Below are 18,044 nucleotides of genomic sequence, written 5' to 3' on the forward strand. Positions count from 1 at the left end.
TCTATTCTCATGTCAAGCTCTGGTTTTCTCAGCACTCCAAATCCCCTTTTGATTTCCGTCATGACTAAGTCCTCTCATCTGCATGTTTCTTGATTTGGATTCCCATTTTGGATTATGTTCTCATGATCTAACCATTCTGGGTCCCAGGTTCCTCACAAGCCAGCCCCCTTCCCCCCCAGCCCCCACAAAAAAGGTCCTGCCCTTTCTTCATGAACCAAAGCCTTCTGAGTCTTCTCTATCCCCTACCAGTTCAAAACACGAGCTCTCTTGGGCTGGAAAGGGGGACACTCAATCTTCTTTACCTTCTGAACATCAGCCTGGAAGCCTCTAAGTTGGTTGCACTTAATCATTTGATGTAGTAAGACTTGAGCTACTGTGGCCTCCAGCTCCTCCAGGTCATCATAGAAACAAACAAGCAGTCCCAATCTAGGTGAGGAAATGAGAACGGGTTGGCCAATAATCCAAGAGAATCAAAATGACATAGGAAGCAGGATGAAACTCATTATGTTTTATAACTCAATTACAGTAAAATCTCTATTATCCACAAAAGCGTTATCCACTTATTAGATTATCTGGGCAAAATTTTGTTAATGGGTCAACTATACCTGTCACCTGGAGTTCCTACTTCCCACCTTCAGTCAATATATATTGTGTCAAGCAGTGTAAAAAGATCAAACTAGTGACTTAGAAAGATAAATTTTCTGGGAGGAAAGAAAAATCTCCCCCAAAGAAATGAAAGCCATAATTTAACTCTAGGCACAAATGATCTGGAAATCATATGCAATCTCCTTGTCATGGCCCTACTATGTGACTATCATTATTCCATCAGAAATTTAGACTCCATTCCCTTTGATAGGTGAGCTCTTTTCTTTATTTTTTTCTGGGGACCAGGACTCTAAATCACTTCTTAAAGTTCCCTCACCTTCTTTCCCCATTCACCACTTCCTCCTTTCCATTAAAGCTTAATAAATGCTTTATATATGTATCCATCTATCTACCCATCTATCTATTTCTCTATCCATCCATCCATCCTTTTCTATCAATCCATCTATCAATTTTCAGTCTATCTGTTTACTATGTACCCATCCATCTATCTTTCTCTAATCATCCATCCATCCATCCATCCATCCATCCATCCATCCATCCATCCATCCATCCATCCATCCATCCATCCATTCATCTATGCATCTATCAGTCTATCCATCCATCCATCCGTCTGTCTGTCTGTCTGTCTGTCTGTCTGTCTGTCTGTCTATCTATCTATCTATCTATCTATCTGCTTTTAAGTGTTTTCCAGGACATTGCTTCTCCTACTTAACACAGATAATTGAGTTTGCTGTATTTCTCAGCAGCAGACTCTAAACCTTAGGAGAAGATATTAGAGAATAAAGAGGAGCAATCTGAAACCACGCAAGGCAATCCACTTGAGTGTTGTGAAAAAATTTTATGACTAAACTGAGGCATTCAACTTTATTGTGAAGGAACTGAGGGGATTAGGCCAGCAACTGGTTAATTGTTGGACACTTGTCACTGCATTGCTTAATAAATTGATATACTTTGAAAATTGAACCTTATATTTCTTCAGTGATTTTGTCTTTCACTCGGTACAAGTGACTCACCAAAGATAATGTCTTAGATGACATACAGGTATAATAGAAGGTGCTATTATCATTTGTGAGTCCTGGCTTTAAGAATAGGAACCAACAGGCCTTATAAGGCTGGCCACTAAGATGGCCAAGTGATGCTGGGCCCAATAATTGACCTCTCTAAAGTCATCCACACTCTGGTCATTCAAAGCTTCTGACCTGACATGAAATTAGTTCACTAGCCCCTGCTGAAAAATAGTTAACAAAATTTTCATCTTGGAAGAAAAGTTAATGATTATCTAGCCCATGAGTTCTTTTCTTTTTTTCTTTTTTAACCTTTATCTTCTATCTTAGAATTGATACAAGTATCTGTTCAAGGCAAAAGGGCAGAAAAGGCTAGGCAACTGAGGTTAAGGGACTTGTCCAGGGTCACACAGCTAGGAAGTGTCTGAGGTAGGATTTGAATCTAGGACCTCCTGACTCCAGGTCTTGCACTCTATCCACTGAGTCACCTAACTGCCTCACTGATAAGTTTTTTACCTGGGGTCCATACATTTAAATATATATATATATATATATATATATATATATATATATATATATATATATATATGGAGAGAGAGAGAGAGATAACTATATTTCAGAATATTTGGTTTCCTTCATAACTCTATGGATTTAATTTTATGCATTTAAAATATTATTCTGAAAAGGGGGTCATAGGCTTCACTCAATTGCAAAAGGAATTCATCACACAAATAAGTTAAGAACCCTTTATCATCATGGGGGTGGTTCAGTGGATTGAGAGTCAGACCTAGAGATAGGAGGTCCTAGGTTCAAATCTAGCCTCACACACTTCCTAGCTGTGTGACCCTGGGCAAGTCACTTAACCCTCATTGCCTAGCCTTTACCATTCTTCTGTAAGGGATAGGCAAGACAGAAGGTAAGGGGTTAAAAAAAAAGAACCCTTTATCATCATACACGAATAAGTTAAGAAACTTTGACCTAGCCCAAGTCTCTCATTTTACAGATAAGGAAACTGAAGCTCAGAGAAGTTAAATGACTTGCTCAAGGTTATATAGCTGGCTAGTGACCGAGCAGGCACTAGAAAGAACCCAAGGGTTTTGACTTTCAAATAAATGGTTTCCCTTTGTGAAAAATAAATAAATAAACAAGTGATCTAATTTTTATTGGCATCTTTTGTTTTTATATCACTTTCATTTCCAAATGTATTCTGAAGGGCGCAGCAAGCCCTTCATTATAAAAAAGAAAAGGGTGTGTGAGGTGGAATGTAGTTCAGCAAAAACAAACATCAATTATATCTGACAGTATATACTACATTCTCACTCGATATTCCCCAACCAAAGAAAAGAGGAGAGTTGTATTTTCTTTATTTTTTTCTTTATTTTTTTTCCCATTGTCAACCTTGGTCTTTATAGTCATATGGCATTCAGGTGTATTTTTTGTTTGTTCTTTTTGTTTCTCATACATACATCTTTCCTTTAACAAACTTAATCTTCATGGCACTCCCAAAAAGCAATACTTGGGGAAGGGAAGGGAGAAAATGATACCATCTTTCACTAGCACAAATTTAAGTTAAAAGAATACGATTCCAATTGCTCCTCTTTTGCCAGAAAAAAACCTCCTTATTTATAAAGCAAATGTTGTCTTGTGTTTAGAGACTATCTGGGAGGAACTGGCACCTCCAGAGAGTTAAGAAAGCTGTTGGTTCTTGCCTGTGAATAGTAGAGGTGTTCCTCATGTCAAAGCTAGAAGAGTTGATCCTTTTTAAAAAAGCTTGGGCCAGCTGTGGTGTGATGTCATAAACCGTATCCAGTTGCTTGGTGGCATTGTCATAGCTGATGAACTGCCCAATCTAATGGACAGAGATCAGAAAGTAGGTCAGTAAGTCCCAAATATGCTAGTGACAGTAGGAATAATAATAATAATAATAACTATGGATATTTACATAGGGTTTATTTATGGCTCACAAAAATCTCCTACCTAGAGCATTTTATGAGATTATCACAACAATCCAAAGAGGTAAATACAAATGAGAATTACTATTCCCCATTTTTCAGCTGAGGAAACTGAGGCTTAAAGTGATTTGTCTAGTCCATATGTCAAATAAATGTTGGAAGCAGGCCTTGAACAGGTGCTTCTGAGATGTTCTCCCTCCTCCACTCTGATTGTTGACCTCCCTGACTTCCTTTAAGTCCCAACTAAAATTTCACTTTCTATAGGATGATTTTCCCAGTCCCTTTTAATTCCAGTGCCTTTTCTCAGTTACTACCTCCTATTTATCTTGTATATAGCTTGCTTTGTATATATTTGTTTGCATGTTGTCTCCCCAGATTGTAAGCTTCTTGAGGGCAGGGACTATCTTTGACCTCTTTGTGTACCTTCAGAGTTTAGTACAGTGCCTGGCATATATTAAGTGTTAAATAAATGTGACTGATGGCCATTTCTACTATCTCATGATGCTTCTTCTTGGGCTTAGGTGTTTGGTATTTGAGTGACCTTGGTCAAGACACTTAACCTCTATGATCCCAATTTTCCTCATCTGAAAAAATAAGGAGATTGAACAAGGTGGACTCTCAGGTCTAAGTCTGAATCTACTAATGACAGAGAACTGAGAGATTTAGATCATCTAACTGAAATTAGCACAAGGAAATGAATGGAGCATTACACTTACCTCAACAGGACTAATTTTTGTAATTTCTTCAAATGGGAGGTGAACCATGTATCTTCCCAAAATCCATAGGTTTTCTGCACTAACCCATGACACCGAGTCATCTGCCCAGTAAAAGAAAACAGTAGAAATATTCACACAGCTGTGGAATATTCACAGACATCTCTGATGCCATCAACTTATTCAATTATCAAGTCTACTGAATGGACTCAGCAGGGGATAATGAGTCATATACTGAAAGAGTATTGGCCAAGGGGAACCTAGGTGACTCAGTGGAGAGAGAGAGCCAGACCTGGAGATGGGAGATGTGGTTCAAATCTGGCCTTAGATACTTCCTAACTACAAGATCCTGGGCAAGTCACTTAACTGTTGTTGTCTAGCCCTTACTACTCTTCTGCCTTGGATGTGATATTTAGTATCAATTCTAAAACAGAAGGAAAGGGAGGGGAAAAGGAAGGAAGGAAGGAAGGAAGGAAGGAAGGAAGGAAGGAAGGAAGGAAGGAAGGAAGGAAGGAAGGAAGGAAGGAAGGAAGGAAGGAAGGAAGGAAGGAAGGAAGGAAGGAAGGAAGGAAGGAAGGAAGGAAGGAAGGAAGGAAGAGAGACAGAGAGACAGAGACAGAGACAGAGAGCATCACTCTTAGAGTGAGAAGATTTAGGTTCAGGTCTCAGCTCTGCCACTTAATTATGTACTATTGAGCAAGTTGCCTCCTTTTTTTGGGCTCCAGTTTTATCTCTAAAATAAGGAGGTTTTCCAGAGAAAGAACTTAAAGAATTTGAATGCAGATTGAAACATACTATTTTTCACTTTATTTTTTATTTTAGTTTTTTTGGTCTTTTTTTCCCCACAAAATATGGAAATGTTTTGCACTATTGAACATGTACAACCTAGATCAAATTGTTTACCATCTCAGGGAAGGAGAAAGGGAGAGGAAGGAAAGAATTTGGAATTTGACATTTTTTAAAATGAATGTTAAAATTATTTTTACATGCAATTGGGAAAAATAAAATGTCATTTAAAAATAAAATTAAATAAGGAGATTGGGTAAGATGTTTTTGAAGATCTTTTCTACACTGACAACTCTGGGAAGGCACTGCTACTGATTAAGTTAATTACAATTTTTCAATACTTCTAGGAATTTTATTTCTTGCATTCTAGTCCTTTTTAGTGTTTTGAGCCAGATTTATCAGCAATAGAACATCTGAGATTCATGTCTTAAGCAGGTGGATTGGACTAAATGACTTTAAGACACTTTATAATTTGTCATTAATTTTACAGACACTTAAAGGAGAGGTAATATATCACCACATGGATATTTCTGTATCTGCATATTCTTTTCTCAGTTGAAAACATCTGGTAATTTGGTAAAGTTAATGTTAATTACAGGATGTCTTTTAATGTAGTATGTCTTATAGTGACTGCTCTTATGAAACATTCTCAAACTTGGCCCTTCTAGTAAGGAAGAAATTAACTGATCATTATTTGGAGAGATATTCATCCTCTTCAAACACTAAAGTCCACCAAAAATTTGTTTCTTCTGATTCATTAAGGTACTAAATTATAACTGAACGCCCTGAATTCAGGGGAGTAGATCCCTTCAGGGACCCAGATTTCACCTATTGTACTCAAAGCAAACTGCTCATTAATTGGGATTATCTAGATTATCTTCATAGAGACCAGTTTTGTGACTCTCTAAGGTACCTCAATTTATCTCAGGGATGTTACAAAATAATAATAATAAATATTACTGGTAAAGCTATACATCTATATTGTGCTTTATAGTTAAAGAACATTTTATATCCATTTCCTCATTTTATTATTAAATGACCCTTTGAGACAGGTAGAGCAATTATTCATATCCCTACTATGTGGATGAGGAAATTGAGGTTTAAAAAGGAAAAACAATTTGTACATTGTTACATAGCTTATAGGTGACAAAATCATGACCCAAATGTTCAAAGTAAATGATTTTAAATTATCTTTGGTTAAAGATAAAATATATACCCTGGAGGACTTTTAAGATGGAGGTATCAAGATCTCCTGAAATCAAAAGTGATTAAGAATTACAACTTCCAAAAGTTTTGGAAATTCTGGTTTAGACAGAAAATGAGTTGTCAGCATTTCTTAAAAATATTGTTCACATGACCTTCTTTAAAACAATTTAGGTTATAAGAAGGATTTAATTAATTTTAAAATGATACATTAGCTATGACATTTCCCCCTAGTAGTCACCCACTCATTAATTCTTGAGAATTTTGCTCCCTAAATCTCTGGTAGAAATGGTCCCATTATTTCTGATTTATACCAGAAAATACAAAAAAGTTTGTATCTAATGGATGTTCTTGACTCTGGATAGCTAATAGCTTACACAAAGAGCTAAGCAAGTATTCCCTCCTCCCCTTCTTCAGAGGGGATGAGCTGTTGTTATTTAGAAAGCTTTCCCTCTTTCTAGCATAAAGACTAACTCCATGGCAACGTTTTTTGGACTTGTGGTCTCACCGGTTGAATAATTAGAAGATTTCTGCAAAATCTGAGTCATCCAGGAGTAGAGTGCTCTTTGTGAATGGGCAGAGGTCTTGTCATAGAGATCTTTAAATACTGAGGACCTAAATGGCATGGAAACAAATGTCAACTAGGGAAAGAAAAAATATGGACATTCATTTCCCATCTGGTTGCTCTCCTGGACCTCATTATGATTTCCAGAAACTCATGATTCTACAAGATTACATCAACTCTGAAACTCACACTTCCCTCAGTACTCCTCCCTAAGCGCCTCCTCCTTTCTCTACTTAGAAAGGGTTTGTTGTTCAGTTGTTTCCCAATTTTTTGTAACCCCATTTGGGTTTTTTTTGGCAGAGATACTGGAGTGATTTTGCCATTTCCTTCTCCAGTTCATTTTACAGATGAAGAAAATGAGGCAAATAGGTCTAAGTGACTTACCCAGAGTCACACAGAGAATAGGAGTCTGAAGCCATCTAGCTGCCTCTTAGAAAGAATAATGGGAGGATATTGGAGAGTTCCTTAAAGATTCTCCATTTAAAAATTATGCCCAGGGCAGCCATCTTATCATTTTCCACCTGACTGAAGGACATCATCATGACCCTCATGCTGAATATCCTACCTCCCTTCCTCACTTTTTTATGTGTCATCTCCCATTAAATTGTAAGCTCCTTGAGGCCAAGGTCTTTTTGTCTTTTTTTGTATCATCACTGTTTAGCATAGTGCCTGGCATGTTATTGTTGTTCAGTCATTCGGTCATGTCGGACTATTTGTAACTCTACAGACCTTACTGTCCATGGGGTTTTCTTGGCAAGATTACTAGAGTAGTTTGCCATTTCCTTCTCCAGGGGATTAAGGCAGACATTAAGTGATTTGCCCAGAGTCCTACTGCTAGGAAGTATCTAAAGCTGGATTTGGACTCAGGTCTTCCTGTCTCTAGACCCAGTACTCTATCCACTGACCCATCCTGACACATAGTAGGCACTTAATAAATGTTTGTTGATTGATTGACTAGATAAGTTCTTTGAATATCAAACAGGAAGGGACCTTAGAGATCAGCAAGTCCAATTCCTTTATTGCACAGATAAAGAAACTGAGACTCAGAGGGGAAATGATTTGCCCAAGGTTATATGATATCTTGAACCACAGGAAGGCAAACAGATATCTGAAACTTAGAAGAGTGGCAAACGTAAAAGTCAGCCTCAATGGAAAGAATCCATTTTCTTTTAGAAGAACACTTTAAGCTATTATCAGTTATTATTCTTCCAGTGTTAATGAGTTTCAGATCCTTTAATAAAATTAGGCTTTGTCTGGGAGGGGCAGATTTATGTAGCTACTGACCATCTAAGGAGAATCAGGAAGAGAAAATCTCCCAGAAAAGAAAAGAGAACAGACTGACATAGCTAGAAGAGTTAATGTAGAAAAAAGGTCAAGACAGAAGAGTTGATTTCAAATCCCAGTTCTATCAATATAACCACGGACAAATCACTAATCGCTATTTTAGGCTCCAATTTTCCTCACTTAGAAAATGGGCACAGGGGGCTGATACGGTTGGACCAGATGACCTTAGAGCTATAATACATTCCATGAGCTCTAGATTAATTATAATTACTTTCTAATTTTGCCTAGAACTGAAATAGGCCTCAGGGAACAGTTCCTGAGTCCTTACTCTGGGCAAGACAAAACTGGTTCTTCACTCTGTCTTCTTATTATCAAAAGCATTCTAAGTACAATAAAACTTCATTTATTCAGGCCTCCTAATTTGGAATTCAAGAAAACTTAGGTTTGGGTTTGCTAAGCAAACAGTACAAAGATTACATTTCTCCCACAGGTCTCTATTTAAAGAAAGCACAAAGCAGCTGGAACCTGCCAAGACTGACAGGGCCCCAGGAACAGGGCTATTGGAAAGTCTAGCTTCCAACCTCTCCCATCCCTGAAATAAGCCCAGAAGCAGCAGTCATTTGGGGCAGGTGAGCTAAAGGGATTGACCCATTCGTGAGCTGTTGAGCCTACCTACAAAAATAAGCTGGTTTTCAGTACTTTGACAAATCCTTTGCATTCTAATAACAAATTATTTGAATTTCCCTTAGGTACTTGTTTTATGTCTTGCCTTCTTCCCTAAATTATAAGCTCATTCTTGGTGAGGAAAAACAACACTTTGCTTTATAAGTGCGTGAAGTTATTGTCTGGTCTGTTATGTTGTTCTCATTTAGTCATTTCAGTCTCTTTGTGACCCCATTTGGGGTTTTCTTGACAAAGATATTTCAGGGCCCTTTCCTTCTTGAGTTCATTTTACAGATGAGGAAACTGAGGCAAGCAGGGTTAAGTGACTTGCCCATGGTCACACAGTAAGTGTCTGAGGCAAGATTTGAACTCACATCTTCCTGACTCCAGGTCTAGCACTCTCTCCACTGTGCTACTTGGCTGTCCGGCTGCTCTGATATAGCACCATGCTAATGTGAACAGCATCACACTTTCACTTCCTGGCCTATAGTTGCTGTGGCTTGAATACCCAGGCTCCTACAGCTATCTGACAAATGAATACCACCACCAGATAGTGGATCATCGCAACTAAAAAAACAACTCCAAAGGCAGCTAGGTAAAAGATAAGAGTACCAGGTCCAGAGACTAGGGTCCTGGGTTCAAATCTGGCCTCAGACACTTCCTAGACGTGTGACCCTGGACAAGTTACTTAACCTCCATTGCCTAGCCCTTACTGTACCACTCTTCTGCTTTGGAACCAATACATAGTATTGATTCTAAGGTGAAAGGTAAGAGTCTAAAACAAACAATGTTTCAGCTTAAGGATTTTGCTAAAATCTGTTGCAGAGTCAGTACCTCTTTCAGTCCTATTTTGCCCTCCATCCTCCAAAAGACACTTCTTGGCTGACCTACACTCCCTACCATCATACTCATCTATTTCTCACCAGAACCTCGGGCTCTGCCTCTGGCATGCTGGGAACTGGCAGATAAACTTTCCCTTTCCTTTCCTCCACATCACTTTCTGGTCAGTTCCAAATTGCTGTCCCACTCTTATAGCACCCCTTCATGGGCTGTTTTCCTGACTCTCACATAAACTCTGAGGGCAGAGGTCTTGCTTGCTTGCTTATGTATCCCTAGAACTTTTGCACTGGTGCCTGGCAAGTAAATACTAAGTGCTTAATTAATTTTTCACTCATTCCCAAGATCACTCACAAATTCTTAAAGGAATCCTCCTGAAGGTTTCTGGGAAGGTTCTCAATGATCTCAGGTTGGAGGAAGCTTCCAGGGGAAACCCGTAGCACCTGGCCTAGTATAGCCACACATTCAATGGAATTCATAATCAGGAAGCATCTTTCAAGGGTGATGAGGAACAGAGTTCGGTTTACACCAGGTGTCTGCAAGGCACGGTCCCGGATTTCCTTCAGATCAATCACTATGTCATCCAGCTCCTGCAGAAACCAAAAGAGGAGAGATAGGAGTGACCTCCTGGCTTTTGGTGGGTTCTGATTAGTTGGATGCAGAACCCTTGGGGAAACCATACTTTGTGGGGATGGAAATAAGGGAAAATCAATGCAACTTGGCTTAGAGAGATCTCAGCTCTACCAGCATACATACTCACTCACACACACTCTCTCACTCTCTCTCTCTTCCCCCCCAACCCCCTTATCTTGGAACTTAGAGTAACTTCTAAGGCAGAAGGAGTGGTAAGGGCTAGGCAATGGAGGTTAAGTGACTTGCTTAAGGTCATACAGCTAGGAAGTACCTGAGGCCAGATTTGAACCTGGGACCTCCTGTCTCTAGGCCTGGCTTTCAATCCACTGAGCCACCCAGCTGCCCCCAAAACCCCATCCTTTACAGGAAGTCTTTCCCAACTCCCTCCTGTTCTACTGCCTTCTCTCAATTATTTCCTTTGTTCTGAATACAGTTTTTTTTAACATATTTTTTGCCTGTTGTTTCCCCCATTAAACTGTAGGCTCCTTGTGGGCAAAGGCTTGTCTTTTGCCTCTTTTTATGACCCCAATACTTCACACAGTGCCTGGCACATAAGTAGGCATTTAATAAATACCGACTGAATTTACAGTTCAGCAAAATTGGCCTCCTTGCTGTTCCTGACACAATAATCCATTTCCTATCTCCATGCTTTAGAATTGGCTCTTCTCCAAGTCTGGAATACCCTTCATAAGTTTGAGGTAAGGCAGTCATGCCCCAGCCTCTTCTGGCAGCAACTTTATAAAGAGAATAAACGGTCATTCAATATACTTTAAAGGGAGAAAAACCTTCTGCTCCTGCTCCTCGCAGGACTATTTTTCAAATTTTTGGCTTTGTATCTCTGGCCCCCAGCATCTCTGCCTCTTGGAATCCTTAGCTTCCTTCAAAGCTTGGCTCAAATGTCATGCCCTTTGGGAAACCCTTCCTGATGGTCCCACTTGCTAAAGTTTCCTTTTTATAGGCATGGGTGTGCTGCTAAATGTTTCATAACCAGCTCTCCCCACACAGCTCAATTTTTGGTTTAATCTGCAGTAATATTTTCCTCGTCACTTTCATAAGTCAAGACAATCAACAAAACAATCAATCAAATCCTTATTTGTAACTTGCTAGTTTCTGAGGTTTAAATGTTCTTAATGAAACTTAAACAATGGGCAGTCAAGAGCCAGTAGAAGGAGCATGTAGGTGGCTCAGCAGTTATAAAGAAAGCCTAGAGATGGGAGTCCTGGCTCTGGAATCAAAGAACCAATGTTTAAATCACACCCATGATGCTTTATATATGTCTGACACTGAGTAAATCACAACTCACCTCTCTGGACCTCAGTTTCTTACATAGAAAATTATGGAGGGACAGTGAGGTGGCTCAGTGGATAAAGAGCCAAGTCTAGAGGTCCTGGGTTTAAATGTGGCCTCAGATATACTTCCTAGCTGTGTGACCCTGGGCAAGTCACTTAAACCCCGGTGCCTAACCCTTGACACTCTTCTGCCTAGGAATCAGTACTTAGTATTGATTCTAAGATGGAAGGTAAGGGTTAAAAAAAAAAAAAAGAGCCATTTCAAGTCAACTCTGGCACAGCCATAACATGAGTTACCTCACAGAGTAAGCATTAAGTAAGTGTTTGCCCCAATCCTTTCTGGTGACCTCTTTACTAAAAAGAATAACTGACCATTTAGTATGTTAAAAAATTTTTTATTTAAAATATTTTTAAAATGTTTTAAATTAAAATTTTTTAAAAAAAATATTTCTGATCCTGCTCTCTTCTCCTTTGAACACTTGGCTTGACTTCCATAGCTCTTTACCAGGGAGACCGCCAGAAGAAGCAGGGAGAAAACCTATCTCATGTTAACATGTAACGCTTTATTTCCTCCTATAGAATTTTAATTCCCTGGATTCTTTTTTTAAAATTTTGTCTTTGTCTCTCTAGCATCTAGCTCAGTACCTCATATTTAGTGGGGAATTAAATGTTTGTTGTCAATTGGGGACTAAGGGTGTTGCTTAGAGACTCTGATCATTTGCTTTGTTAAATGGTATCGGCTTCTATACCCTTCTGAAACTTGTATTCAAGGGATTTTGAGACAAAACCTTCTGAACTTTAGAACATCTCGTGTCTCATTAACAAGTCCTGAAGTCAATCAATTTTGCCTTGTGTGGGACCCTTCTTTGGTCTTTTTGTCTATTGGATCAAAATAAATGAACGGTTATTGAGCATTATTCTTACACAGTCCTCCCCACAATGTATTTGGACAAAAATGGAATCGTTTTCAGCTAAGTCACTTCCAGTGAGTTACTGAGGATGGGGTGGCCTTCATTTCAGGAAGGTCTTAGAGATACTTCCCAGAATCTGCCTGGCCAACTGTCTTCTTCAACAGTTGCCTCTAGCATAGGAAATCTTTCAAAATCACTGACTTTCTGAGGTCCAAGAATCTTCAACTCTCACTCGCTCTTTTATTATCAAGGTTCTTTGGAATGAGCTAGGTCCACTCTTCGTTCTTTACTTATCCTATTCCTAATCAAGAATCTCCCCTGGTGCTTCTCTTAGGTTCTGAGTAGGAGGAAAACTGGGGAAAACTTTTTCATTAAACTCAGTAGCTATTTCTCTTTGGATATGCTCAAGTTCCTGTAGGAAAAGGAGAAGAAAGATACTATGTATTATATCCCTCAATTAGGATGTAAGCTCTCTGAGGACAAGAATTGTGTGGTTTTTTTGGTATTTGTATTTGTATGATGGCTGGTTCATAGTAGGTGCTTAATAATAAAAGCTTATCCAGGACAATTCCAAGGAACTCAAAACAAAAAGGCTGCTTTAGTAGGGACTTATGGAATCTGAATACAGGTTGAAGCAACCATTATGTACTTTATTTCCTCCATGAACTTTTTTCTAGTGTGTCTCTTTCATGGAAATATGGATTGTATGAGAGCACATGTACAACCAAGAAAACATTACCTGCCATCTGGAGGAGAGAGAAGGGGTAGAAGGAGAGAGAGAATATGGATGGGAAAATGTCAGAAAACTATTATTAAAAATAGGCTCGTTGGAAAAATGCTCTAAATTAATCAATTAAATAAAATTTAAAAAAATTTAAATGGGTTCAATACATAATCTGGAAAAAAATGAAATTTAAAAAACAATACTTATGATAAAAAAGGCTTATTGATTCCCTGCAGCACCCCTGGTGGATGACTAAGTGACACCCTTGAGGCAGACTCAGTAGTTTTCAAGACCTAGTTCCTCTTTATCTCTAGGAACATTAGGGTCCCCTCACCAATCTGCTCTTTTTGTCTTCAAAAAAGCATTTCATGGCAGTCTGGAATTGCTGGTGATCAGTCTGTCGGAAATCTTCCAGCAGCTTCTGGGGCTGGTACAGAAGGTTCTCCAGGTAATTTTCCATGGTAGCCTGAGAATGAAGCGGATAAAAGCAAATTGACCCAGGATGGATGCGAGGACTCCTTTTAGATTGTTTGGCGTGTCGCCATGCTTTTCAGTTTCCCTAGAGGCCTCCATTTAAAGAAAGCACAAAGGCATTGAGGCCTGCCAAGCATTGCAAGGCTCAGAATCAGGACTAACTCAGTCTTATAACTTCTCAAGTGATTCCAATAAGAGATGTAGAGAGCAAGCATAGATCCCTTCTCCTTGGGACAAGGAAGCATGGCTACCATGGCCTTCCCAGTTGACCAAGGGCACTTCTGGGGAGACTGTTTTAAGTCTTGCTTAGACAATGCCTCATTCTTACTCGACTTTCTTGGGAAAGAGGCTCATATTGCAGAGGCTTCTGTTTTGGATCCTTGCTGCAGAGACTTTGACAACAGCCAAGAAAACTAGCTGTGCTACTTAGAAGTGTTAAAGTCAGTTGGGACATAAACAATGAGAATAGTCTTTCAAGCAATCCCTCTTTCAGGGTCCCCACTTCCCTTCACCCCCCAAGGATGAATACGAGGAAATAGCAAACATCTATGAAGACCCACATAAGCATGCATAACAACGACTACCTACAAAGCCATTTAATAGTTCACTTTTGTTGTTGTTGCTTATTTATCAGGAGAGAGTTTACCCATCTAATCAGAAATACGACTCTCAAAGGGAGCTCCCAGAACCTAGCAGGTTATTACTCCTAGACCCATTTGGGTCATTGTATGAAAAGGTCAATAAAGAGAAGCAGATGCTATATGTCATTTACCCCAGTTAGAATGAAAGCTCCTTAAAGACAGAGTTTGTCTCACTTTTATATTTGTATATAGCTTGGCACAATGACTGGCACATAGTTGGTGATTAATCAATGTTTACTGATTTCAATGGAAACAGTCACTACCATGAACAATTCTATCATTTTCTTGAAGTCAGGCTGAGCTCAGGAGACAATTCTAATGGTGGCAAAAGCTACAAAGTTTTCAAGGATCCAGGGCAAAGAAATAGGTTCGGTGATATGACTATGCCTTGAAATTGAGAATGCACAAACCTGAAGACTGCGGACAGTAAAGGCAACGTTTCTCGAGTGGAAATAAGCCATAAGTCTTTGGGATAGGTCCGATGTCCAGACATTAGAACTTTAATTGGAAACAGAAAACACAGGTCAAAGGATCTGTTGTGCTCAATTACTGATTTCCTAAATTGAAGGGAAACCGGGATGTGGAAAACATGGGTAATGAAAATAAACAAGTTAATAGTAGAATACCATAAGAGGTAATAATAATAAGGATGATGATGATAATTCACCAAACATTCAATAATATAATAATTTACCAAAATTAACAACTTAAGAGAAATCTTGTTTAAAAGTTAATTACCATTCTACAAATCTATGATCCTATTTTGTGACTTCTTAAAATGTATCATGTTCCATAATATTTCACCTTCTACCAATTTCATCCCCCTTCTCTGAGCCTAAAGTGCTTAGAGAAATGTTCTGGAATGTATAGAACCTTGTGTTCTTTGTATTACCTCTGAAACTGGATCAAATCCAGAAGAGCTGCATGGGGAAATAGAAAGACAGCTTAAAACTGAATCATCACAGAAAGATCAATGTAATTTTGTTTGAAACTGTAATAAGAAGAAAGCAAGATCCCATGAACATATTACCATTTAGGTATCTTCCCTCTATTACTTCTTCCTAAAAAGCACAAGAGACAAAGTCAAGTATTATTCCCCAATGTTAGTGTGTTCCAGTAGAGAGAACTTTGATTAAAAGAAGAGTGAATACTCACTGCCATTTTCTGTAGTAATGGATGCAAATCTGTTTTTTAAAAAAAATCCAGTGAGCATGTAACTAAAGTTGGATCATTTGACTTTTTAAAAGATAGTAGTATCATAAGTGAAATGCAAGAAGAAACATATGAAGGTAATCCTTGGGGAATTATCACCATGAATACCACCCTGTACATAAAATGGAGCACTTAGAAAAACTCTGACAACTTGAAGCACAACAACCTGGCTAGACATACACTCCCACATCTCCTCCTCCTGCCCCAATCTTGACCCAGAACATTCCTAAATTGATCTAAACTTATTACATTCCATTCCAATGCATGGAAAAATCACTTGTCTTTCAGGACTTACCCTGCTTAGAATTTGGAGTTCTCAAAGCTGCCACTGAATGGCCCATCAAGAAAAGAAGCAGGAAATAAATTCTGGGTTGCCAGAACATTATCCTCCTGTAATTGACTCAGGTAAAAGAGACATTTAGGTTTGCAAAAAGAAACAAAGAAAGAAAATTATAAAGACAAAGGGAAGAATTTCAAAAGATTATGTGTACCTATGACTTTTATAATAACAAATAGTGAGATTTAAAATTTTTTAACAAGACCACACTTATTCACATATACAGCATTTATATGTTTACACAAACATATAGATACAGGAAAAAAAAATGCTGGTTTTGGAGTCAGGTTGTCCTGAGTTTAAATCCCAGCTTGGCTAGTTAGGTGCTATGTGACCTTGAACAAGCCTTTCTAGGTCTTAGTTTTCCTTATTTGTAAAATGAAAGAGTCAGAGGATCTCTAGTGTCCCTGACCAACTATAATTCCTATGATCTTTGATCTCCTGTGTACATTTTTTGAATATTCAGCAACTTAGTTTTTTAATGGGCAAATTAGGTCATCAGTTAGTAATAGGATAATAATAGGATAATTCTTGTCTCCCACAGGGATCTTAAGTATCTTGAAAGCACAGGCTGTTTCTTCAGAAAACTATACAGAATTCACTAAGAAACCTAATTATCACTTGCACAGCTCAATAAATGTGGTCTTAAGTGACTCCTTCAACTATGCTCTCTATCATCTAGAAATCATTGCCTCAGTTTATACTGAGGCTCGACTGCTCACAAGGGGTAAATCACCTGTAAGTGTTAAGACTGTGATGTCCTTTCCCCACCCATACCAACTCTTTCTTGAATGTTCATGGGCTCACAGGATTTAAAACTGGAAGGAATCTCAGAAGTCATCTAGCATAGCTTCCTCATTTTACAGATGAAGAAACTGGAGGCAGAGTCAAGATGGCAACTTAGGAGCCCTAAGGCCCAAACTTCTGACAGTCCTTCCAAACCAATATTTATAATACACTTCAAAGAAAACAGAAATACAAACCCAACAAGAAGAAGTAGTCATGAGATTCTCCTACTGAAAACAACTTGAAAAGTAGGCATAGTGTGTCTATTTTCACAGGATAAGGGAGAGATAGACTTGCTGAAAACCCTCCCCCATCCATCCCTGAGACAAGATTGGAGCTCACACAGTCAGCCCTGGGCAGAGACCACAGCTGCAAGGGTTCACCTCTGGACCAGGGCTCTGACAATGGCTGGCAGGGAGGATCTGATGACAGGGAGACCTGGTTGGACTTGTACCCTCAGCCTGCTATGTACAGTGAAAAATTTGCCCCAGGAAAGGCCAGTTCAGCAGGTTAGCTTATCTGGCAGAATCCAGTATACCAGTAGGGGATTGAGAAAAAGAGAAGATTCAGCCTCAGGACATAATGGCTCAAACACTGTGGTTCAGTAAATCAACAGAGGGGCAAGTTTATAGTCCATAGGACCCCCCCCCAAAAAATAAAGTAAATAAAATGAGTAAATGCTGGAGGCCATCATACCCTCACTGGATGACAAGGTCACAGTCTGGGGAAATGGGGTCTGTAAGGCAGCCCCCAGAGAATGAGGCCCCCGCTGATCCCCTTCTGTGACTTCTCTCTCTCCAACTTTCCTAACTAATGGACTTGTTACAATTATTATTCTCTCCCCAATACAGGATAAATAATATGAGCAAATACTTATAGGATCAATAAACATATATCCCACCTTAATCCCCAGACTATTACCCTAAAAGATTACATTTACAGAATTAAAGCCCAAAGATCACTATCCAATACCCCCCTCCTTTTCTTCTCCACAGAGCTACAATCAACTTTGTTAGCAGTAAAATTAGGAATTATTGACTGAATATATTATACTAGTGGTTGCCAAGGATTAATTCAATCCCAATAAAATGCTCAAGTCAGTTTGGGATTTTTATGGTGGTTTAATTACAATAGAGGGAAGGAATTAAGAAGAAGAAGAGAGAGAGAAAAGAATATGTTTTCTCCAGCCTAGCCTAAGCCAAGGGAAGTTCAGAGAACTCAGCCACAAGGCCTCCTCAGAAGTTTAAAACTAGCTCAGCTTCCAGTCATGAGATCTATTCTGAGATGAGGGGCCTCCTAAGAGGATAGTGCTTTAGGAAATAAAGGAAAGGAGGAATTAGTCTAACCACTCATCCAGGTCACTCAGGGAAGACACCTCACCTAACCCACACTACAGAGCTTCTCCAGTCACCTCACCGGCAAGC

The 18,044-nt window shown here is 39.0% G+C and overlaps 1 protein-coding gene across 1 annotated transcript in view; it reads right to left on the reverse strand.

Annotated features, from left to right (window-relative positions):
• OTOA (otoancorin) overlaps positions 1–17,316 on the reverse strand; it is a 77,221-nt gene extending 59,905 nt beyond the window's left edge. The window contains exons 1-11 of the mRNA XM_056806529.1: positions 15,793–17,316; positions 15,441–15,469; positions 15,316–15,346; positions 15,178–15,205; positions 14,696–14,783; positions 13,505–13,636; positions 9,968–10,203; positions 6,773–6,879; positions 4,279–4,379; positions 3,270–3,459; positions 303–430 (exon numbers count right to left, since the gene is read on the reverse strand). Of these exons, the coding sequence (XP_056662507.1) occupies positions 303–430; positions 3,270–3,459; positions 4,279–4,379; positions 6,773–6,879; positions 9,968–10,203; positions 13,505–13,636; positions 14,696–14,783; positions 15,178–15,205; positions 15,316–15,346; positions 15,441–15,469; positions 15,793–15,880 (1,158 nt within the window). The 5' untranslated portion in view covers positions 15,881–17,316. The remainder of the gene's footprint in view (positions 1–302; positions 431–3,269; positions 3,460–4,278; positions 4,380–6,772; positions 6,880–9,967; positions 10,204–13,504; positions 13,637–14,695; positions 14,784–15,177; positions 15,206–15,315; positions 15,347–15,440; positions 15,470–15,792) is intronic.
• Between the last annotated feature and the right edge of the window lie 728 nt (positions 17,317–18,044).

Source organism: Monodelphis domestica, chromosome 7 (genome assembly GCF_027887165.1).
Source record: "Monodelphis domestica isolate mMonDom1 chromosome 7, mMonDom1.pri, whole genome shotgun sequence".
Taxonomy (NCBI): domain Eukaryota; kingdom Metazoa; phylum Chordata; class Mammalia; order Didelphimorphia; family Didelphidae; genus Monodelphis; species Monodelphis domestica.